This window comes from Babylonia areolata, chromosome 4 (assembly GCF_041734735.1).
Source record: "Babylonia areolata isolate BAREFJ2019XMU chromosome 4, ASM4173473v1, whole genome shotgun sequence".
Lineage (NCBI taxonomy): Eukaryota > Metazoa > Mollusca > Gastropoda > Neogastropoda > Buccinidae > Babylonia > Babylonia areolata.
This window is the reverse complement of record NC_134879.1, coordinates 20,623,736-20,648,735: the sequence shown is the minus strand read 5'-3', so window position 1 is coordinate 20,648,735 and position 25,000 is coordinate 20,623,736. Positions and strand designations below refer to the sequence as shown.

At 42.9% G+C, this 25,000-nt stretch overlaps 1 protein-coding gene across 8 annotated transcripts in view; it reads right to left on the bottom strand.

Annotated features, from left to right (window-relative positions):
* Positions 1–25,000, bottom strand: part of LOC143280940 (TNF receptor-associated factor 3-like) — a 61,359-nt gene that overhangs the window by 1,604 nt on the left and 34,755 nt on the right. For 7 of the 8 annotated variants that reach the window (XM_076585750.1, XM_076585748.1, XM_076585751.1 and 4 more), the window contains 10 exons: positions 21,056–21,140; positions 19,533–19,637; positions 18,184–18,351; positions 13,936–14,016; positions 12,081–12,155; positions 9,787–9,885; positions 9,279–9,401; positions 8,221–8,464; positions 7,491–7,793; positions 1–4,282 (listed from right to left, as the gene is read on the bottom strand). The exon at positions 1–4,282 is cut by the window's left edge and continues 1,604 nt beyond it. In XM_076585750.1, the coding sequence (XP_076441865.1) occupies positions 4,005–4,282; positions 7,491–7,793; positions 8,221–8,464; positions 9,279–9,401; positions 9,787–9,885; positions 12,081–12,155; positions 13,936–14,016; positions 18,184–18,351; positions 19,533–19,637; positions 21,056–21,140 (1,561 nt within the window). In that variant the 3' untranslated portion in view covers positions 1–4,004. The remainder of the gene's footprint in view (positions 4,283–7,490; positions 7,794–8,220; positions 8,465–9,278; positions 9,402–9,786; positions 9,886–12,080; positions 12,156–13,935; positions 14,017–18,183; positions 18,352–19,532; positions 19,638–21,055; positions 21,141–25,000) is intronic. The other variant, XM_076585753.1, reaches the window with a different exon arrangement.

The window sequence follows — 25,000 nt, the reverse complement described above, 5'->3', positions numbered from 1 at the left end:
CTTCATTACAATGGGTCAGGCTCAAGTCCGTTCGATCTGACAGGAGGAGGAGGAGGGGGCTAAGGGGAAGAATGTCAGTGTGACACCACAACAAGGGGAGGGAAGGTATAGGGGAGAATACTGATGTGACACCAAAGTAGTGATGTCCCAAGATCTCCAGACCTAACCAAACACACTGTCAGCATCTGAGGATCACTGGACATCTGGGGATCACTGGACATCTGGGGATCACAGGACATCTGGGGATCACTGGGGATCACAGGACATCTGGGGATCACTGGACATCTGGGGATCACTGGGGATCACAGGACATCTGGGGATCACTGGACATCTGGGGATCACTGGGGATCACAGGACATCTGGGGATCACTGGACATCTGGGGATCACTGGGGATCACAGGACATCTGGAGATCACTGGGGATCACAGGACATCTGGGGATCACTGGACATCTGGGGATCACTGGACATCTGGGGATCACTGGGGATCACAGGACATCTGGGGATCACTGGGGATCACAGGACATCTGGGGATCACTGGACATATGGGGATCACTGGACATGAAAAATAAAAAGGACAGATGAAGAAAAGGGGGTAAAGTTACAAAAACTAAAACAGAATGAGTCTTGTGTTCTGGGGAAGTTCAAACAGAGCCATATATTCCTGACAAACATGTCTATGAAAGTGGTGGGCCTCTTGTGGCTATGGGGTGCGGTGCGATGTTGACGGTCACATCCCGATCCAGACATTCCTGCTGTCAGTGCAGTGCCAGCTGTCTCTCACAGACCATGCCTCCAGTCAGCCGTCCTTTGGGAATCTGCCGGTCAAGTCTGTAGCTATCTCTTCAATCAGGAAACACTCCTGCGAAATGGATCATCTGAAACTGTCAGCTTACTGAAGAGAAAGAAACAACTTGGCCTTTTGACATCTGCTGCTGACGGCCGACTGTTCTGTGGACATACACGTGTGTCACTGTCGGTGCTGCTCCTGGTGTAAGAGGTGAACAAGGTCTTTCCAGTTGGATTTTGTCCAAAGGCAACACTGCATTCAAGACAACCAGTCTGGGTGTTACTTTCCCTGGACACATGCTGTTTTACAATGGTTACATGTTCTGAAGTCTGGTTCCACTTTCTGTTTCTCTGTCAGGATTTCTAACAAATTACACACCTCCAGATGTCTTAGGTTATCTTTTTCTTTGGTGTTTCACAAAAGAACACACCTTCATATCAAAGATGACACTTTCTTTGATGTGTGACCAAAGAGCACACCTTCAGACCACAGATGACCATTATCTATGACTTGCACAATGAACGTCCACACCTGTCAGACCTCAGCACTTGCTGTATCAGCTGACTGGCTGGCCACACGTGGAACCCAGCACGACACTACATCACATCTTTATATCTTCGCTAACCTCTCTCCAGCTTGTGCTGACCCTTTGTTTCCTTCTCAGCGCTGCTGTCCACTTTCCTGCCTGGCCAGCCTCCAGTTCCTGCACATTCTGTTCGCAGTCTGATGATGTCCTGCCTTCCTGCTGGTGCCGTCATGGACTGGACTGCTTGTCTTGAATGTAGCAGGGCCACTGAACAACAAAACATGTGCCAAAACCCAGGGTGGGTTGCATGAGCTATCTCAGGAGTGCAAAGTTTGCTTACTGTTAAGGAATTTCCCTAAGCCTGTGCTTACTCCATAGACTTAGGAACATTAACTCTACAGACAATGGAACAGCTCTACGTTCAGCCAACTCAGCACTGCTAAGACATTCATGTAGCCCAACTCTGCAGTGGTACGTTCAGCCAACTCAGCCCTGCTGAGACATTCATGTAGCCCAGCTCTGCAGTGGTACGTTCAGCCAACTCAGCACTGCTAAAACATTCATGTAGCCCAGCTCTGCAGTGGTACGTTCAGCCAACTCAGCACTGCTAAAACATTCATGTAGCCCAGCTCTGCAGTGGTACGTTCAGCCAACTCAGCACTGCTAAGGCATTCATGTAGCCCAGCTCTGCAGTGGTACGTTCAGCCAACTCAGCACTGCTAAGACATTCATGTAGCCCAACTCTGCAGTGGTACGTTCAGCCAACTCAGCCCTGCTGAGACATTCATGTAGCCCAGCTCTGCAGTGTTATGTTCAGCCAACTCAGCACTGCTAAGACATTCATGTAGCCCAGCTCTGCAGCGGACGCCCACAAGACAGGGACCACGCCATGTGCAGTTCTGTATGCTCTGTTCAGCCCTGAAGCCTTGCTGTTCACATGGCAGCAGCATTTCTCAGACCAAGGCAGCCAGCACCCCCACAGACAGGCAGACAGACAGACGGACAGCGGCAGTGGAGTGTCGCAGGCTGCCAACGCTGTCAACTGTACTTCAGGTCTCAGAAACGAGTGTGACCACCGTGACCACCAGTCCGTTTAACAAAGGACAGAGTTCACTGAGCCACTCCCGGCAGCTGTGTGAAGCCACTGCTCGACTGTGTGAAACCACTGCAGTGAGTTCAGTCAGTTTTCCCTTCTCATCACGTCTTGTCAAGCTGGTTTTCATTCTTTCTGTTATATTATTGTTGTTGTTGTCATCATGACTGCTGTATTATTGATGTCATTCTTACTGTTACTGTGTTGGTTTTGTTATTATTGTATTGTTGTTGTCTTTGTCATTGTTACTGTATTGTTGTTGTTGTCATTGTTACGTTATTACAATCATATCTGTTTTCCCATTATTGATAGAAGTATCTTTGTAATCATTATTATCATTAGTAGTGGTAGTAGTTTCATTATCACTCCCACTCCTATTATCATGATTATAATATTATCATAATTATTACCATGTTTCCCATGATAAGTAGTAGTATTATAATGATATTCATCATTAGTAGTAATAGTAGTAGTAGTAGTAGTAGTAACAACAGTATCATTTTATAATAATATCTATCATCATTATCTTCATCAGTATTGTCATTGTTGTTGTCATCCCGTTCTTCACAATATACATATTTTTATCAGTTTTTTTTTATCATTATTATTCCTTGGTAATGTTGGCACTGCCACCTATTATTTTCATCTGTCATCGTTCCTATCACTCGTGACAAATTGTTAAGTGGTTGCGTTTTATCATCATTATAATTCCTACCGCGCAAGACAATAGTTCACTAAACTAGGTGCATTTTATCATCATCAAAATTCCTACTGTGCGTGGCAAAGAGCTCACAAAGGTAGCTAGTTGCATTTTTTAAATAATTCCTTTGTTAAGTGAACGTAGTGGGCGGAGGTCATTTTCCAGACTGACTCCTAAAGGACCGTTCACAGCTCTTCATTGCGTCTCTCTTACTATTACAACTACGACACTCCTCTGCCACTGCTGTTGCCCCAGCAAGAACCAGGCCATGTTCTGGTGCTGGGGGACATCCTGGAGCTTTCTCACCTGCCTGCGCCAGGTGTTCCCTCACCTGCGACGGTGTCTGGTGGCACGGAGGATCAGCAGCTTCCTGAGCTCCCCTGAGGGAGACGGCATTCCCATGGGGAGAGAGGCGTGGTGCTGAGATGTGGGTCTGTGTGTACCTGGTGCAGTTGGCCATCCGCTCTTGATGTTGACAGCATTGATGTTCACCCCAAAGCCACGCTGAGGCCCACCAGATATGTTTGGGGACAGATATAATCAAGGGGAATGAAGTGCAGTCACACGTGGGAGCAAGAAAAGTTGTGGAAAGAGAGGAGAACTGAGGATCGCCGTACGAAGACGACCCCCCCACCTTGCTTCTGCAGCACTTTCTCACACCCCCGGCGACCTTAGTTTCTTCAGCCAGTAAGCTAAAAAGTTCTTTCAACCTTTGTCTGTTTTTGACAGAAAGCGTCCTCACGTCCATCAAGTCTGGTGCATTCAATTTACTTCCCACATGTCCAGTGACTGAGCAGCTAAACACTGCTTTGCTCCAGACACTTTCTGGAGAACTTTTCACTGAATAGCTTCCCCTCTGTATGCAGATAGTTACAACCAACTTCACTCCTGCCCAGATTAAAAAGGCGACGAGGTGGGCGTTTCATCGATGAGGATGCGAATGAAAATGGCATCGTCCCTCAGATAGCCGTTGTTCTCGTTCTCCAACACGCTGTGTGACACAAACAGCGGACAGCCGCTGGCCACGTTCATCTCCGACACCGGGCGCTGGAAGCTGGTCGAATTGGGGTCCGGCTGGAAACTGTCCGTCAGGTGGCGCTTCTCTGGCGTCTGGTCCAGCAGGGTCAATGTCACTTTCTGCCTGAACGGCCAGGTCAGCAGAGCATCGTATTCTCCTGGTGAAATGAAACCGATTGGGTGTCCAAATAAAACTTTTGATAAACTTGCATACAGAAACATAAATTTGACTCGATTCCACTTTTTTTTTTTGTGGACTGGTTAACATGTTAAACCCTAAATATTGATCTCAGTATTCAAGGTAAAGTAGTAGTTATAAAGACTTTTTTTAATTAGTCACTTAATTTACGTAATGAAGTCCACTGGTCTTCCACACAGTATTCTGTGCAAAATGAACACCACTTTTTACAGGTTTCTATGGCAGAAAAAAACAAAGTAATAGAAAGGCATCTGAAAAGATAAAACGGAAAGTCATGGAAGCTGAATACAATGCTGGAAGCCTTAAAATGATAAATATGATTACTGTACAAAAATGCTTTAATTTACAGTGGGCAGGAAAACTTTATGAAGTAAATGAAGAGCAAAACTGGTGCTTAATACCGAAATGGCATGTTGGAAAACTTGCAAAATATAACAGGGTTTTCCACATCAACTGTAAAATAAGAGATGTCAAGGGTTCAGATAGAACTGATAATGTGTTCTGGCAGGGTATAGTAACTACCTTTTCAGAAAATAAATCTTTAGCAACACACAATATAATAAACAGCAGCAACTTCCAGAATCAGATGCTATTCAATAACTGTTTGGTCACATACAAAAACAAAACATTATTTTTTCAAACATGGCAAGCAAATGGGATAGAACTGATTAAACTAAAGATGTACTTCATGCAGGTGAAAACCGAATACTTCCTTTAGAAGAAATACAAACACAAACTGGACAGAACAAAGCAAACCTGATACTTGAATATAATCTTCTTATCTCTCCCCAAAACATGGATTCAGCAGATACAGAAAGGAGAAAAAAGCAAACAGAATCCAATGTATGTGAGGTTAGCAGGTAACACACAAAACCTAGAATTTTTAAGTATATATTACTTGAAAATGAAGAAATAGTAACTCCAACTGTGGAAAAAAATTGGTTAAGAAAATTTGGAATACATTTAGATAATTCAGCATGGTCAAGAGCCAATGATGTTACAAAAGAAGTATGATTAAAAGTTCTTCAATGGAAAATTCTACACAATATTTATCCAACAAATATTCTTCTTTCTAAAATGAAAGTAAAAGAAATTATAAATGTTCTTATTGTCCAGACACAGTCAATTATATTGAACACTTTTTCTTTGAATGTCCACTTGTAAGCAGTTTTTGGTGTTATATAGAAAAAATGATCAATTTAAAAACAGATCTTAGATTGAAACTTTCAATAACTGATATACTTTTTGGTATTAACAAATCAGAACGCCTGCTTGGAAATTACAAATACATCAATTACATAATCCTTTTAAGCAAAATGTGTATAAGCATTTTCAAAAAAACTGAGTCCGCCCTCTCCATACAATGCATTTTTGAAAGACAGCTAAGCCTCAGAAGTCAACTGAATCCATGTTAGTAAAGGTAAAAAAAAAAAAAAGACGACACACACACACACACTGTACGCAAACACCTTTCACATATTCACTTTTGTATCTTTTATTTGAATCATTATTGCTAAATACTTGTATCTCCACCATCTCCACCAGCCATCACCATTGATGACTACGAGCTTGAAGCCATCCATCAATTCACTTACCTTGGGTCCACCATCACCGACAACCTCTCCCTTGACACTGAGATCGACAAGAGGATCGGGAAGGCAGCCACAACGCTAGCCCACCTCACACAAAGAGTGTGGACAAATCCCAAGCTGACCACAAAGACAAAGATGGCTGTTTACAATGCCTGCGTCCTCAGCACCTTGCTGTATGGCAGTGAGGCATGGACCACACATGCTCGTCAGGAGAAAAGGCTCAATACCTTCCACCTGAAAAGCCTACGGCGCATACCCGGCATCTCCTGGCAAGACAAGGTGACAAACATCAAAGTCCTGACTTGCGCTGGCCTCCCGACCATGTATACCATGCTGAGACAGCGTCGGCTGCGCTGGCTGGGCCACGTTCGCTGCATGGAAGATGATCGCATCCCAAAAGACATCCTTTATGGAGAGCTCGCGATGGGGCAGAGAAGCATTGGCCGCCCACAGCTGAGATACAAAGACGTTTGCAAACGTGACATGAAGGCACTTGAGATCAACACTGAGTCCTCGTAGGACCTTGCAGATGACAGTGCTCTCAGCTGCTGTCATTTTTCGGAGTTCTGACAGATTTCAATCACCTGTCCATACCTGTATATTTGGAGTTCTGACAGATTTCAATCACCTGTCCATACCTGTATATTCATAGTTGTGACAGATTTCAATCACCTGTTCATACCTGTATATTTGGAGTTCTGACAGATTTCAATCACCTGTCCATACCTGTATATTCATAGTTCTGACAGATTTCAATCACCTGTCCATACCTGTATATTTATAGTTCTGACAGATTTCAATCACCTGTCCATACCTGTATATTTATAGTTCTGACAGATTTCAATCACCTGTCCATACCTGTATATTCATAGTTCTGACAGATTTCAATCACCTGTCCATACCTGTATATTTATAGTTCTGACAGGTTTCAATCACCTGTCCATACCTGGATATTTATAGTTCTGACAGATTTCAATCACCTGTCCATACCTGTATATTTCTAGTTGTGACAGATTTCAATCACCTGTCCATACCTGTATTCATAGTTCTGACAGATTTCAATCACCTGTCCATACCTGTATATTTGGAGTTCTGACAGATTTCAATCACCTGTCCATAACTGTATATTTATAGTTCTGACAGGTTTCAATCACCTGTCCATACCTGTATATTTCTAGTTCTGATAGATTTCAATCACCTGTCCATACCTGGATATTTATAGTTCTGACAGATTTCAATCACCTGTCCATACCTGTATATTCATAGTTCTGACAGATTTCAATCACCTGTCCATACCTGTGTATTTGGAGTTCTGACAGCTCAAATCACCTGCATGAGTAGTGGAACTGACTGACAGCTACCTTTAAAAACTCACCATTGTGTTTCCAGGTTTCGTTTGGTCAGGCTTCTAGTCATGCATGCACGCATGCGCACACTCAGATACACACACACTCACACACACACAAACACACACACACAGACGCTCACACCTGTTCCCAACCACACACACACACACAAACACACACACACTTACCCCCACACGCACACAACTAACCCACACCACCACCCCCTCACCTCGCATGACGACAAAGAAGAGCGACAGGTGTGTGGTCTTGCCCATCCCGTCCCCGTTCAGGTAGATGCGGGAACACAGCTTGTACCCAAATCGGTTGGTGTAGAAGGGCTGACTGTACAGCGACAGCGTCCGACCGTTCACCGCGTCCTGTTTGCGACGTTGGTAGTCGCGGATCTTCCAGATCAGCTTCCCGTCGTAGGCGGCCGTCTCCAGGAGCTGGAAGCGCAGGTCCATCTCTGCCAGGCGGATGTCGTGCATGCTGAGCTGGCGGTCGTGGGTGTCCAGATGGTCAGACACCTCCTCTGCAAATTCATCCACTTTTTTTTGCTTTTCTTTTTTTAGCAGACGCTGTTTGACCCAGACACAACCTGATTTATCTATGTTCTCTCTTATTCGGGCAAACGATTAAGCTGGTTAGTCCACTCAATGCTGTTTCAATGTAAACACGCACGCGATTAGCTGAGCATCATCACGTGAGACCAAGGTTAGTAGTGACTACCCTGGCCTTGTGATCGATAGGTCTACAGCGTCTGGGTAATGTTACGACAGGAAAGCAGGGGACCATGTTATGAAGTCGAGAATAAGCTTGTTGGAACAATCTTTATGTTGGCGTAACGTTGGAACAAACTGCCATCGAGCATAACGAAATACGGTGAAATTGTAACAGCTGGCATCTGTGCTGTCCTCCCCACACCCCAAACTCAGTGTGTAAAAAGCACCACCACTCACTGGCCATGTTGCTGAGGTTGTTGTAGCGCCCCAGCCGGACGTTCCCCGCCCCAGTCGCAGCCCCCACACTGACACCGCTGCTCTGCTGCTGCTGCTCCCTTTCCCTCCTCTGCTCCAGCTCCGTGATCTTCTGCCGGAGCTGGGTGATGTTCTGCTCCACTGCCTGCAGGCTGGAGCGCTCCGCCAGCTCCGGAACCTTCCGCTCCACCATGATGACCTTCTCCAGAAAGGTCACCATCTTCAGCTGTGACAGAGAACCCATGTTTGTGCTGGTTAAAGCCTTGGACCTGAGCTTAAGGGGTTGCATACAGTGTGTGTGTGTGTGTGTGTTTGTGTGTGTTTGTGTGTGTGCGTGTCTGTGTTTGTGTGTGTTGTGTTGTGTGTTGTGTTGTGTGTGTGTATGTGTGTATGAGGGTGGGGTGGGGTTGTACAGTGTGTGTGTGTGTGTGTGTGTGTGTGTGTGTGTGTGTCTGTGTTTGTGTGTGTTTGTGTCTGTGCGTGTCTGTGTTTGTGTGTGCTGTGTTGTGTGTTGTGTTGTGTGTATGAGGGTGGGGTGGGGTTGTACAGTGTGTGTGTGTTTGTGTGTGTGTTGTGTGTTTGTGCGAGTGTGTATGTGTGTATGTTATTGTGTGCTTTGTGTCTGACTGATAATGAATGATTTGACAGTGCTACATAAAAGGATCATCATCGTAATTGTCATCAGCAGCACCTTTGTCATGATCATCATCATCAGCCACAGCTATATCATCAGTAGCAGCTGAGGCATTGCCATTTTTATTATCATCAGCCGCAGCAGTGTCATCGTCATCATCATCCGCAGCGTCGTCATGGTTACCACCAGCTGCAGCGTCATCGTCTTTATCAGCTTCAGCGTCATCGTCGTCAGCTGCAGTGTCATCGTCATCATCCACAGCATAATCATGATCGTCATCATCAGCCGCAGCATAATCATGATCGTCATCATCAGCCGCAGCATAATCATGATCGTCATCATCAGCTGCAGCGTCATGGTCACCATCAGTGCTGCAGCATGGCAAACACTGCAGGTCCCTCCCTACCTTCAGGTTTCTGAGCTCCATCCCCACACTGCCCGGTCTGACCTCAGCCTGGGGGGCCTGGCTGTGGGAGGTCTGCATGCTCTGAAGGTTGTCTCTCTCCGCTTGGGCCTCCCCTGCCAGGGCCTGTGACAGTGACTGACTCAGTCCTATGCACGTATAGTACCTACCCTCAATCACACACCAAGCTCTAAGCGCTTCACAGACAGACAGTCATTTGCACAACCGGCTGCTTACCTGGGTAGGGCCACACACACACATACACACACTCACACATATACATACTCTCTCTCTCACACACACACACACACACTACACAAAAACCCACACACTGACACACATATGAAGCAAATCTTAGCAGGAAATTTAGCCAGGAACAACTGCCAACATCATACCCCACACCACAGCGGGGGGGATGGGGGGGGGGGAGTTGGGGGGGAGCTCTCTGCTGATACACTGTGGCAGGAACACGGCACAGACACATGGCGATACCCACAGACGGGGGACCCACCTCAGTCTTTCCCTGCAGGTCTGTCACCCTGGAGGTGACCAGGTCCAGGTGCTTGCCTATGTCCTCCTTCAGGTGTCTCTCCAGCACCTCCCGCTTGCCCTGTGACACACCGCACACACATTCACCAACATGCACTCTCTCTGGTGACACACCGCACACACATTCACCAACATGCACTACTCTCTCTGGTGACACACCACACACACATTCACCAACATGCACTTTCTGTTGTGACATACCACACACATTCACCGACATGCACTTTCTGTTGTGACACACCACACATACATTCACCAACATGCACTTTCTGTTGTGACATACCACACATACATTCACCAACATGCACTCTCTCTGGTGACACACCACACACACATTCACCAACATGCACTTTCTGTTGTGACATACCACACATACATTCACCGACATGCACTTTCTGTTGTGACATACCACACATACATTCACCAACATGCACTCTCTCTGGTGACACACCACACACACATTCACCAACATGCACTTTCTGTTGTGACATACCACACACACATTCACCAACATGCACTTTCTGTTGTGACATACCACACATACATTCACCAACATGCACTCTCTCTGGTGACACATCACACACACATTCACCAACATGCACTTTCTGTTGTGACATACCACACACACATTCACCAACATGCACTTTCTGTTGTGACATACCACACATACATTCACCGACATGCGCTTTCTGTTGTGACATACCACACATACATTCACCAACATGCACTCTCTCTGGTGACACACCACACACACATTCACCAACATGCACTTTCTGTTGTGACATACCACACACACATTCACCAACATGCACTTTCTGTTGTGACATACCACACACACATTCACCAACATGCACTTTCTGTTGTGACATACCACACACACATTCACCAACATGCACTCTCTCTGGTGACACACCACAAATACATTCACCAACATGCATTTTCTGTTGTGACATACCACACACACATTCACCAACATGCACTTTCTGTTGTGACACACCACACATACATTCACCGACATGCACTTTCTGTTGTGACACACCACACATACATTCACCAACATGCACTTTCTGTTGTGACATACCACACATACATTCACCAACAGGTACTCTATGTTGTGACATACCACACATACATTCACCAACAGGTACTCTATGTTGTGACACACCACAAGTACGTTCACCGACATGCTCTCTATGTTGTGACATACCACACATACATTCACCAACATACACTCTCTGGTGACACACCACACATACATTCACCAACATGCACTCTCTGGTGACACACCACACATACATTCACCAACATGCACTCTCTCTGGTGACACACCACACATACATTCACCAACATACACTCTCTGGTGACATACCACACATACATTCACCAACATACACTCTCTGGTGACACACCACACATACATTCACCAACATACACTCTCTGGTGACATACCACACATACATTCACCAACATGCACTCTCTGGTGACACACCACACATACATTCACCAACATGCACTCTCTGGTGACACACCACACATACATTCACCAACATGCACTTTCTGTTGTGACACACCACACATACATTCAGCGACATGCACTTTCTGTTGTGACAGACCACAGGTACATTCACCAACAAACATATTTATGATAAAGTATATGTATTATAGTCAGTCGTGTCCGACTATGACATTAACATTAGAACAGCAGAGGAGGCAACTGCTGTCCCAACTACCTGGGCTAGAATTTGATCATAGTGGAGAGTGTCTTGCCCAAGTTACATCCCAATTCTTGGCCAAGAGGGTTTCAAGACAGCCGGCAGGATGGTTCCCAAAGGCCAACTAACCCCCAGGGCTGCAACACTGCACACTGCTAAGGCCACCTTCAGTCCAAGGCTGCGGGCTAAATCTGAACAAAACAATCTGTACTTGTATTCTTATCATCTCTCCCCCCCCCCAACCCCCCACCCCCATCCCCACCTCCCGCCCCCTCCTCCTCCTCTCTCTCCCCCTCTCTTTAGTAGCATCATGGACATTGTGTATCCACACCAAACTGATTTATTCAGCAACTTCTTTGGTCCTCATAATCCACACTGGAGAGGCAGCTCTGAGACAAAGTAACATGCTGAGCACCCAAGCACACAAGCTGTTAGTTACACCAAACAGGAAATCTCCTGCATGCATTCAATCAAGTGTTCAGATTTTGGTGTCCTTCCTCCACCATGACAGGAGCTACAGACAAAACAGTGGGGTGGAGCTCACAGAAAAGGTGCATCCCATCTCTTTGAACTTGCAATCCACAGGCTGCACCGGACACTGGCTCTTATGCTGCTCCACCTGCACACACACACACACACACACATGCACACACACACACACACATGCACACACACACACACACACATGCACACACACACACACATACACACATTCACACACACACACACACATGCATATACGTATGCAAGCGCACACAGAAATAAAGATACAAGAATACCATACTATCTCTACTAGAGAAATTATTGACACATTTACTGATAAAAAGTCAACCTATGTTAATAAGAAGTTGGACCAAAAAAAAACAAGAGAGGCAAGGCCTTCAAGACTCACTTGTGACAGAGTAAAACACACAAGCTTTTTATGTATTGAGTATAATTTCAAAATGTAATGTTTAAGATGAGAAAGATCAGTTTAAAGCAAATTAAGTCCCCTAGCATTAATTACAGAGTAATTTCCCTTGTTTACTATCTGCACCAAAACGTTTGCAAAATAAATAAAACTTCCATGCTTAGCAAAAGAAGTTCCTGTTTGAACAAAAAATGATAATAATAACTGCTCTTGTTGTTGGGTCGAATATCAGATCAAAGTGCCAAGTTTAGAGAATATAAAAAATGTAAATATAACAGTAAATGCAGTTTGCATATAATTAGGCTTCATTATTTTTTTTTTGTGCCCATCCCAGAGGTGCAATATTGTTTTAAACAAGATGACAGGAAAGAACTGAATTTTTCCTATTTTTATGCCTAATTTGGTGTCAACTGACAAAGTATTTGCAGAGAAAATGTCAATGTTAAAGTTTACCACAGACACACAGACACACAGACACACACAGACAGACAACCGATCACCGGGTTAAAACAAAGACTCACTTTGTTTACACAAGTGAGTCAAAATGTCTTAGAGAAGAAGAAATAGGGTAAAATACATAGGGAAGGACTTTACTTCAACAAAATGCAAGGCAAACACACCTCTCCAAGAATAGACAAATCCCCAGGGCTGCGGCACATCTGACGTCAAAAGACTAAATTAAGAACTTAAAGCAATGTTGACGTTTTCTTCTTCGTGCGATAAATAGATGTGATTGTAGTGGACGTAATAACGCCGTTTAAGTCATGTTTTTTGCATGTTTTATTACATCTGGATTATTCTTTTATTTCAGTGGTAAAGGAGACGTTGCCATCTCCTTCAATCACATCGCAACACATGGTAGATCTCTAGATCTGCACAAACCAGTCTACAATGGGCTGAAAGAAATGATCAATTCAGTTTTTCTTTTATGTTCATTCCAGTTAATTCAGTGTCCACTTTAGAATATTTATATGCAGTAAACACGTGCATAGTGTAGTCAGTATCATTGTAATTGTTCTGTGCAGAACTTGTGTTTCTTTCCTTTTAATTGTGAACAAGAAACACGAGGTCATGTCGTCTTCAAACACAACCTAACTCCTAGTCAGCCAAACTCAGTGGAAAGCGGTTTTTAGAATTTTCGGATTTCGGAACATATCTCAACGAAATAACCGTTAATGATTTTGGAAATACAGCTTAATTCCGAAGACTTACAACCAGTTACTGGTATAACTGTGAAGATTTTTTTCATACTATGTTAAAGCCAATTTTAGTATTGGCAAAATATTTCCAGAGAAAGTGGCAATGTTAAAGTTTACCACAGACACACACACACAGACAACCGAACACTGGGTTAAAACATAGACTCACTTTGTTTACACAAGTGAGTCAAAACCCCTGGAAAATGACTTGTTAAACTAAACAGTAAGGGGCATGGTGGAAGGGGAATGACAATGACAAAATGAAGGGCAAAAAACAAAACCAGACTCACCTCTTTGCGTTTTAGTTCCTTGTTCCCACAGCCAAACGGGCAGCCCACCACAGCCTCCAAACACTCGCTGTCCTTGTGGATCTTCAATCAGTTTCACAGTGTGTCAACATCAGCAACACGATATATCAATAACACAGCACATCAACAAAACAATGTATCAACAACACAGCGTGTCAACATCAGCAACACGATATATCAATAACACAGCACATCAACAAAACAATGTATCAACAACACAGCGTGTCAACATCAGCAACACGATATATCAATAGCACAGCACATCAACAAAACAATGTATCAACAACACAGCATGTCAACATCAGCAACACGATATATCAATAACACAGCACATCAACAAAACAATGTATCAACAACACAGTGTGTCAACATCAGCAACACGATATATCAATAACACAGCACATCAACATAAAAAAAAAAATATATCAACAACACAGCACGTCAACAAAACAATATATCAACACCACAGCATGTCAACATCAACAACACGATATATCAACAACACAGCATGTCAACATCAACAAAACAATATATCAACAACACAGCACATCAACAAAACAATATATCAACAACACAGCACATCAACAACACGATATATCAACAACACAACATGTCAACATCAACAAAACAATATATCAACACACAGCACGTCAACATATATCAACAACATGTCAACATCATATATCAACAACACAGCACAACATGTCAACATATATCAACAACACAACATCATATATCAACAACACAACATGTCAACGTCAACAACATGATATATCAACAACATGTCAACATCATATATCAACAACACAGCATCAACATCAACAACATGATATATCAACAACACAGCATCAACAACAACATGATATATCAACAACACAACACATCAACAAAACAATATATCAACAACACAACATGTCAACATCAACAACGCAATATATGAACAACACAACATGTCAACATCAACAACATGATATATCAACAACACAGCATGTCAACATCAACAACACGATATATCAACAACACAGCATGTCAACATCAACAACATGATATATCAACAACACAGCACATCAACAACATGATATATCAACAACACAGCATGTCAACATCAACAACACGATATATCAACAACACAGCACATCAACAACATGATATATCAACAACACAACATGTCAACATCAACAACACAATATATCAACAACACAGCACGTCAACATCAACAACATGATATATCAACAACACAGCATGTCAACGTCAACAACACGATATATCAACAACACAACACATCAACAACATGATATATCAACAACACAACATGTCAACATCAACAACATGATACATCAACAACACGATATATCAACAACACAGCATGTCACAACACAACATGTCAACATCAACAACATGATATATCAACAACACAGCATGTCAACATCAACAACACGATATATCAACAACACAGCATGTCAACATCAACAACATGATATATCAACAACACAGCACATCAACAACATGATATATCAACAACACAACATGTCAACAGCAACAACACAGCACATCAACAACACGATATATCAACAACACAACATGTCAACATCAACAAAACAATATATCAACAACACAGCATGTCAACATCAAGAAAAAAACAATATATCAGCAGCACAGCACACCAACAACATAAAACAATGTCAACAACACAGCACGTCAACAACAACAAAACAATGTTGACAACACAGCATGCCATGACGTGTTCAATATCAACCTATTACTCTGTTCAAACACATAAGTCAAGCGTTGACACGGAAATCTCTTCATCTCCACTCACTGATCCATCGTTCTGACACATCTGAACTATTCAAGAATATTCTGAGGATGATGCATTTTTCTCACCTGTTAAACCGATCAGCCTAGGTTTATATGATGGCGAGATCTACTTAACTCACTCAGTACGGCCAGTCCTCTCTTCTCCTCTACACAGACTCCTCGGATGTCCAGTGGGTGTCTGAATGACCCAACCTTTAGCTTCCGTCGTCAGAATTGTGGTATTCTTTGTCAACATTCACCTCTTCAGTATAAGAGCCTTCCGCTTGCAATATTTTGATGATGGTAATTGGGGTGAAACGCTGTTAACGTCGTCTCTTTCACCGTTCATATGGAGAGAGTTAAAGGTTAGGCTTTATGTATCCTGCCTTCAGTGGATGAAATTCAATGGAAATGTAGAACACTGGCTATATTTAGCTGTGTTTAGGCTTTTATCTTCAACTGGATAAAATGTAAGTCATTAAAACTGTCTCCTCGATAAGTGGTCAAGCCATAACTGCTCTTCCAATCATTGTACTGAGCACTGACTTATTATCTTATCTTTCAGGTTGCCAATATTTCATATACAAGCCATTTTTATCATCTGCCAATATTTATACAAAGCCACTTATTCTATACTCTTGTAAACTATTCATGTATTGTTTCATATACTAATACTGTGACTGCTAAAATGTTAAGTGTTTACTTTGCACTGAACCTCCCATATTTGCAATATGACACAAAGTATGTTTAGCCAACCTATCATTTTTTTCCCACTGTAATAAGTACACACGTACAATCCACTTGTGTTTCTGACATCATACCGATAACTTCTGATTGTTTCTGTCTTTTTAGGCACTGTCTGCTTTTCTCCTTCCCTAACCATTGAGAATAGAAGAACACCCCATGTGACTGGCTTCTATTGAGAATAGAACAGAACACCTCATGTGACTGGCCTCTATTGAGAATAGAACAGAACACCTCATGTGACTGGCCTCTATTGAGAATAGAACAGAACACATGTGACTGGCCTCTATTGAGAATAGGACAACAGAACACCTTATGTGACTGGCTACTATTGAAAATAGAACAGAACACCTCATGTGACTGGCCTCTATTGATAACAGAACAACAGAACACCTCATTTGACTGGCTTCTATTGAGAATAGAACAGAACACCTCATGTGACTGGCCTCTATTGATAACAGAACACCTCATGTGACTGGCTTCTATTGAGAACAGAACAACAGAACACCTCATGTGACTGGCCTCTATTGAGAACAGAACAACAGAACACCTCATGTGACTGGCTTTTATTGAGAACAGAACAACAGAACACCTCATGTGACTGGCCTCTATTGAGAATAGAACAGAACACCTCATGTGACTGGCCTCTATTGAGAATAGAACAGAACACCTCATGTGACTGGCCTCTATTGAGAATAGGACAACAGAACACCTTATGTGACTGGCTACTATTGAAAATAGAACAGAACACCTCATGTGACTGGCCTCTATTGATAACAGAACAACAGAACACCTCATGTGACTGGCCTCTATTGAGAATAGAACAGAACACCTCATGTGACTGGCCTCTATTGAGAACAGAACAACAGAACACCTCATGTGACTGGCCTCTATTGAGAACAGAACAACAGAACACCTCATGTGACTGGCCTCTATTGAGAATAGAACAGAACACCTCATGTGACTGGCCTCTATTGAGAATAGAACAGAACACATGTGACTGGCCTCTATTGAGAATAGGACAACAGAACACCTTATGTGACTGGCTACTATTGAAAATAGAACAGAACACCTCATGTGACTGGCCTCTATTGATAACAGAACAACAGAACACCTCATTTGACTGGCTTCTATTGAGAATAGAACAGAACACCTCATGTGACTGGCCTCGATTGATAACAGAACAGAACACCTCATGTGACTGGCTACTATTGAGAATAGATCAACAGAACACCTCATGTGACTGGTTTCTATTGAGAACAGAACAACAGAACACCTCATGTGACTGGCTTCTATTGAGAACAGAACAACAGAACACCTCATGTGACTGGCTTCTATTGAGAACAGAACAACAGAACACCTCATGTGACTGGCTTCTATTGAGAACAGAACAACAGAACACCTCATGTGACTGGCTTCTACATGCCCCTGAATCACTCATGACTTCAACGTCCTGTGACCCTTTCCATCCTTTTCCCCCCCTGTCTCCCTATTATCTCCCTTCATCCACATCCTTCACAATCCCACATAAATCCCCATACCTCACCACCCGGTCCATCACACTTTGGAGGCTGTGAGGACCATGACCCGCACTACCTGAACGGTCACTGTCACCTACGCATCACATGTCTGCACTGCTTGGTTCCTCCACAGGCAGAAGGCACCTGTCACACTGCCACACACACACACCTGCATCTGACTGTGGTTGACTTCCTGGTGACATGCCGGGCAGACCTCGGGTCGGCAGGGACAGGCAGCCTGGTGCTGGGTGACCTTTGCCCTCTGAACCTTCTCCCCACACCCGCGGGCAGTGAACACGCAGGCCACAGGTTCAAAGTCACACTCACCCAGGTGGTTCTGCACAGTGTGGTCATGGGGGTGGTGACCGGCCCCGTGTGGGAAATGGTGATGATGGTGACTGATGATGGTGGTGATAATAACTGATGATGGTGGTGATGATGACTGATGATGGTGGTGATGATGACTGATGATGGTGGTGATGACTGATGATGATGACGACTGATGATGGTGGTGATGATGACTGATGATGGTGGTGATGGTGACTGATGATGGTGGTGATGATGACTGATGATGATGGTGACTGATGATGGTGGTGATGGTGACTGATGATGATGGTGATGGTGACTGATGATGGTGGTGATGACTGATGCTGGTGATGGTGATGATGGTAGTGATGACTGATGATGGTGATGGTGATGATGATTGACCATTATAATCATGCTGCCACTGCTGTTGCTGCTGCAGATGATGATAAATGATGGTAATGAAGATTAATAAAGGAGATGATGATGAAGATGGATGATGATGCTAGATGATGACTGATTTGACAAAGAAAGAATATATAACAATGAAAAAAATGAAACACACACACACACACTTATACACACTCTCTTTCAATGCTCTGATTCACTGAAAATATCTTTCTCTAGGGGTAATACTTTTATCATATGTTTAGCTAAACAACTTTCTTTCCCTATAAGATGGAAACATTAGTCACTGTACGATTCAAATCACCCGAGTCCTTCAAAATCACTGTGCGTGAAGCTTTTATTGTTTCCAAGTACATTTGACCTGTAAGAAAGCCAGTGTTTAGTTGGCAAGTGTAGTCAAAACTGCTCCATGTAGCTGTATGTTATCTGTGATCATGAATTTCACCCCTCCACACACACACACACACACACACACACACACACACACACACACCGCCCCTGCGATTCTCACCACATATCTCCAACACCACCCCATGCCTATCAGCTCACTTTGTAAACATGACAAATGAGAGAGGGAGAGTTGGTGGGTGGGGGGTGGGGGGTGGGGGTGTGGGGGGTGTGTGCAGAGGGTGGGGGTTGGAGAAAGCATGGACATGAATTAGCCATGTAATTTGTAACTTTTTCTTTCATGTAAAGAACCCTGAACTCTTAGGGAGAAAGGCTGCTATGTAAATGTACATTATTATCATTATCATTATATCACACACAGCTATCAGCTGCAAAATACACAGGGAAATGCAACCAAACCTCAATGGCTTGGAATCTGATCTTTGCACTGCATCCTTCAGTTTTGTTGAAGCAATAGATCAGGGCTTTTTTAATGTCTCGAGAAATGCTATTGTCACGCCACACCTGCAACAACAGTACACACAGACATACAGTTTTCCTTTGCTATTATTTGTGCAGTTTTACAGTTATACTTGTATCTGCCAACAGCTGCTCAATGACAAATAAGAAATCAAAGTTCACATGTAATCTTGACAGATATATGTATATGTAAATAAAAATATACATCCAGTATATACCCAAGCATAGATATAGAGATAGACAGATAGACAGATAGAGATATATCTCTAGAGATAGATAGATAGATAGACAGATAGATAGATAGAGATAGACATTATCAGCTATCTGATGGTACATATCTATCATCATCATCATCATTTATGAACTATCAGTCATAAAGCTCTTTCCTACAATCAAAGAAGAAAAAAACCAAAAAACAATTAATCTAAAATGACAAGCTTCTAAAAAAACAAACTCACAAAATCAATTCTCTAAAATGAAAAACTTCTCACAAAACAAAGTGTTCACAGTCATGCAAATCCAAGTACATGTTTAACCTTTAAAGCACGCCCCTTCAGCAGAGCCCAGACAAAGCAGACACTTGAACACAGAGTTGTCAGCCACAGCTCTCTCTCAGTCTGGAGACCTTACCATTGGAAAGACCTCCCCAGACGGGCGCAATAGCCAAGTGGTTAAAGCGTTGGACTGTCAATCTGAAGGTCCCGGGTTCGAATCACGGTGACGGCGCCTGGTGGGTAAAGGGTGGAGATTTTTTACGATCTCCCAGGTCAACATATGTGCAGACCTGCTAGTGCCTGAACCCCCTTCGTGTGTATATGCAAGCAGAAGATCAAATATGCATGTTAAAGATCCTGTAATCCATGTCAGCGTTCGGTGGGTTATGGAAACAAGAACATACCCAGCATGCACACCCCCGAAAACGGAGTATGGTTGCCTATATGGCAGGGTAAAAACGGTCATACACATAAAAGCCCACTCGTGTGCATACGAGTGAACGCAGAAGAAGACGACGAAAGACCTCCCCCTTTCACTACATCAGATCTCTATTCTCAGCGCTTTCAAGTCTGGCCTTAAAACCTGTGTCTTTTCAGAATACCTCTTCCCTTCCCTCCCTCTTTCTGGTCTCCAGTTTCTCCAGCTTTCTGGTCACATGTTTTTATGCTTTGTCTTCCTTCCCTCTATGATTCAGTTACATGTGCGTTTGTGTGAAAGGAAATTTTCAATCTAAAATTACGTTTAAGTAACATTCTTACCGTGACCCACTAGTGCAGACTCTGGTAGGGGTCTGACATTCCTGTCCTGTGCAAACTACTATCCACCTATGCGAAGAAAACGAAAGTAGCTACGGCCGATGACCTCCCGGAAGTAGGTAACCTCCCCTCTGACTTGTCTATGGACAAGATTAAGTGCTATATCAAATCCTTTTTTGTTATTTGTATTTTGATCATCATGATTACTGTTACCTCTTCCCCAGAGATGTCCTCGCAGTCAGGTTCCCCAACTGGACAAGGTTTGGTCTTGGCCTCTCCCAGGTAGTCATGCAAACACCTGCAAATTTGCAAAAGGGGAAGGGTTACAAACTCGGACTTCAAATATTGCACACACACACACACACACACACACACACACACAGATATGATCTGCAATAGATGAGAATAAAATAAACAGGTGAAGAGGTGAGAGAGAAAAACAGCATGGAAAGAAAGAAAGAAAAAAGGCGGTCAAATAACTGTGATTTACTCCCCCCCACCCCCCCATGCTTTCCATTCCTACCCCAACCTATGAAAATAAGCCCAAATAAAGAATGAAAATGTCTCTATTTACATACAGAATACTACAGTATAAATGACTTGTTTTTTGCCTCACAAGTGTGACCTGTATGGAAGCCTTCCATGGACTAGCTCATACACATGTTTTTTGCCTTACAAGTGTGACCTGTATTGAAGCCTTCCATGGACTAGCTCATACACAATATGTTTTTTGCCTTACAAGTGTGACCTGTATGGAAGCCTTCCATGGACTAGCTCAAACACAACATGTTTTTTGCCTTACAAGTGTGACCTGTATGGAAGCCTTCCATGGACTAGCTCATACACAAAATGTTTTTTGCCTTACAAGTGTGACCTGTATGGAAGCCTTCCATGGACTAGCTCATACACCACATGTTTTTTGCCTCACAAGTGTGGCCTGTATGGAAGCCTTCCATGGACTAGCTCATACACAACATGTTTTTTGCCTTACAAGTGTGACCTGTATGGAAGCCTTCCATGGACTAGCTCATACACAAAATGTTTTTTGCCTTACAAGTGTGACCTGTATGGAAGCCTTCCATGGACTAGCTCATACACAACATGTTTTTTGCCTCACAAGTGTGACCTGTATGGAAGCCTTCCATGGACTAGCTCATACACAACATGCTCATGGCACTAAAGCCTTTTTGTGGCATCAGTTGCAAGCAGGTCATGGAGCACAAGCAATTCTTTTTTTTTTTTTTTTTTTTTTAAGTGATTCAAATCATTTCTTCAATGGTTGAAAAAATCCACTCCCCCCCCCCCCCACCCCCCACCCCCCCTTTTTTTTTTAAATTTCACACAGTTTTTGTTTTGTTTTTTGTTGTTTTTGTCCTTCACACATCTTCTTCATTGCCAAAAAATCTAAAAAGAATAATTCTCTTCTTTTTTTTTTTTGTCCTTTTTTCCACATAATTTTTCCTCTTAACCCTTTCGCTGCCAGGAAAATAAGATTTAAGTGAAATCTATTTGCCAGGGTTTTTTCACAAAAAACGGGTATAAATTTTCCAAAAATTCTGTGCTCTTTGTTATTGGAGAAAGACCCATAAAAGTATATATTTTCTGAAAGGTAAATGAATAAAGAATACAAAACACATGCTGTTTTCCCATTTTATATATTTTTTAGTGACATGCTGTTGTTTTGAAATCAGTGTTTTGTTTTTTGTCACATTTTCAACTTGTTCATTACAAATATTAGTCAGGTAATTTGCACAAAAACATAATATTTTCTGGACAAATGGATATCTGCAAACCCAAAATCATACTAGAACAACCACAATATATATATATTTTTTTAAAGAGATAGATACACAATACATTGTGACTTCTCCAAGTGATAAGATGGATGTGAGGCCACGCCCCCTCAGTCTCCACCCCCCTCCTCCTCACCCCTCTCACACGGTCACTTGATTCAGTTCTCATCAGACCGCGTTGGCTGCGTGCCAAGACTATCGCTCTGCTGCTAATTCGGTCATCTGTCGTCTGCTAAGATCTGTACAGCCGGCATCACTCACTGACAGTCGCATCGTGGCCACTCTCTTCATTATTCATTTATTTTCCATCAGATCGTCCTATAAATGTTCATCTCTATCTTCTCCTTCGAATTTACGCTTCAATTCTTTCTGAGCATCAGCTAAAGAAAGAAATCATGGTTGATTTAGTTCGTCACGATCGCATGTCTTGAGCACGGCGTCAGTCCGACATTTTGTTGAGCGAGCGAAGAGAGAAGTCAGGCAAACACTTGGACAGTGACCCAACCAAAACGTTCAAATAAAGGACTGCTTCATGACGTAGATGGGGTTTCTAGCTATGAATAGAATCTAGAGAGATTCCCCAGGCTAAAGCTACCACTATTTTTGCCAAGGAAGTGAATGCAAACCAGGGAAAAGTCAGAATATTTCGATGACGAGTTATCTCGTCATGCAGGCAGCGAAGCATACATGCTTGCCATGACGAGTTATCTCGTCATGCAGGCAGCCTAGGGGTTAATACACAATTCCTGTGTCCTAGTTATTATTCCAAGTACACACAGCCCCTTGTTGTCTGACTTTTCATGGACAATTTCAGTGCAGACTATATCATTACATATATGTACAGAAATTCCTGCGTTTCTGGTTGGTCCAATGTGCGTGAACTGGTCCCCTGAGTGGGATAAGCGAAAAATCAACACAGCAATTATGCAGCCAAGTTCTTGGGAACACATGCAATCAAACCAATGATATATGATGATGATCAGGAAAATAAAAGGAGAAAAATTCACGTCAGAGCTGCCCTCTGAAACAATGTGATGGCCTCCTAGCCGGACACACCAACTAGGGACACTCACCACGGCATCACCATCACAACTTGCACAGACTAGATAAAACACCTATCATTTTAAACGCATAACTGTCAAGCCATATAACTCACACACAACCAGTCTGAGACAAACACCAAGATTAACCCATAGAAATCTTACCCATAAGTGATGAAATGTCAATATTGTGATCAGAGTGGACTTTTCTTATGATCAAGTCACAACCTGTGTAGAATCAGTCATATTATCATAATTATGTGGATGGGCCCAAGCCTGTGTGTATGTGAGAGAGTGTGTGTGTGTGTGGGGGGGGGGGGGGGGGGGGGGGGGGAGGGGGGGAGGGGGAGGGAAGTATGTTACTTGTGCAAATATGTAATCACATACAGGTGGGCATTGTTACACTGTCATATTTGTGAAACTGGTAATTTCAATGTTTTTCATTTCACCAACATGTTACTTCAGCCAGATAAAATCTTCGCTTCATTTCCTTCTCAACAAAATACTGTATGCTACAGCTGTTCTTTTTCAATACTGATATACATTTTCCCCATCAAAATAAGAAGACTGATATAATGGTAATAGATTGATATGATGGTAATTCCCCTTCGTGTGTTTTTTACTCCGAACAGTATTCTAATTCAAAAGTTTCAACTTAACATTCACTTTGTAACAATGTGTTTTTTACTCCGAACAGTATATCTGATTTGAAAGTTTCAACTTAACATTCACTTTGTAACAATAGCCCTTTATGGACATCCGGTCAGTGATTTCATATCCACTGTGTCTAGTGTTTAGCACTGAAATGCGGGGCCCAATCCTCTCATTCCACTGTTTAACTCACTCAGTACGGCCAGTCCTCTCTTCTCCTCTACACAGACCCCTCGGATGTCCAGTGGGTGTCTGAATGACCCAAACTTTAGCTTCCGTCATCAGAATTGTTGTATTCTTTGTCAACATTCACCTCTTCAGCATAAGAGTCTTCCGCTTGCAATATTTTGATGATGGTAATTGGGGTGAAACACTGTTAACGTCGTCTCTTTCGCCGTTCATATGGAGAGAGTTAACCTTTCCCTTCTGAAGTCAGGTACTATTCACACCTACGTGGAGTGAGCAATATCAGAATAAAGTACCTTCACCAAGGACACAACACCATGCTGAAGCAGGCCTTGAACACTGGTCAACACTGGATCAGAGTCCAACGCCTGATCTCTATCTGCCAATGCACCAAATAATAACTGGAAAGGCAGGAACAGAATGGGGTTTTCCATTTTCTTACAATGTAGTGACATGCCTCAATGTATGCAAAAACACAGGAACATATT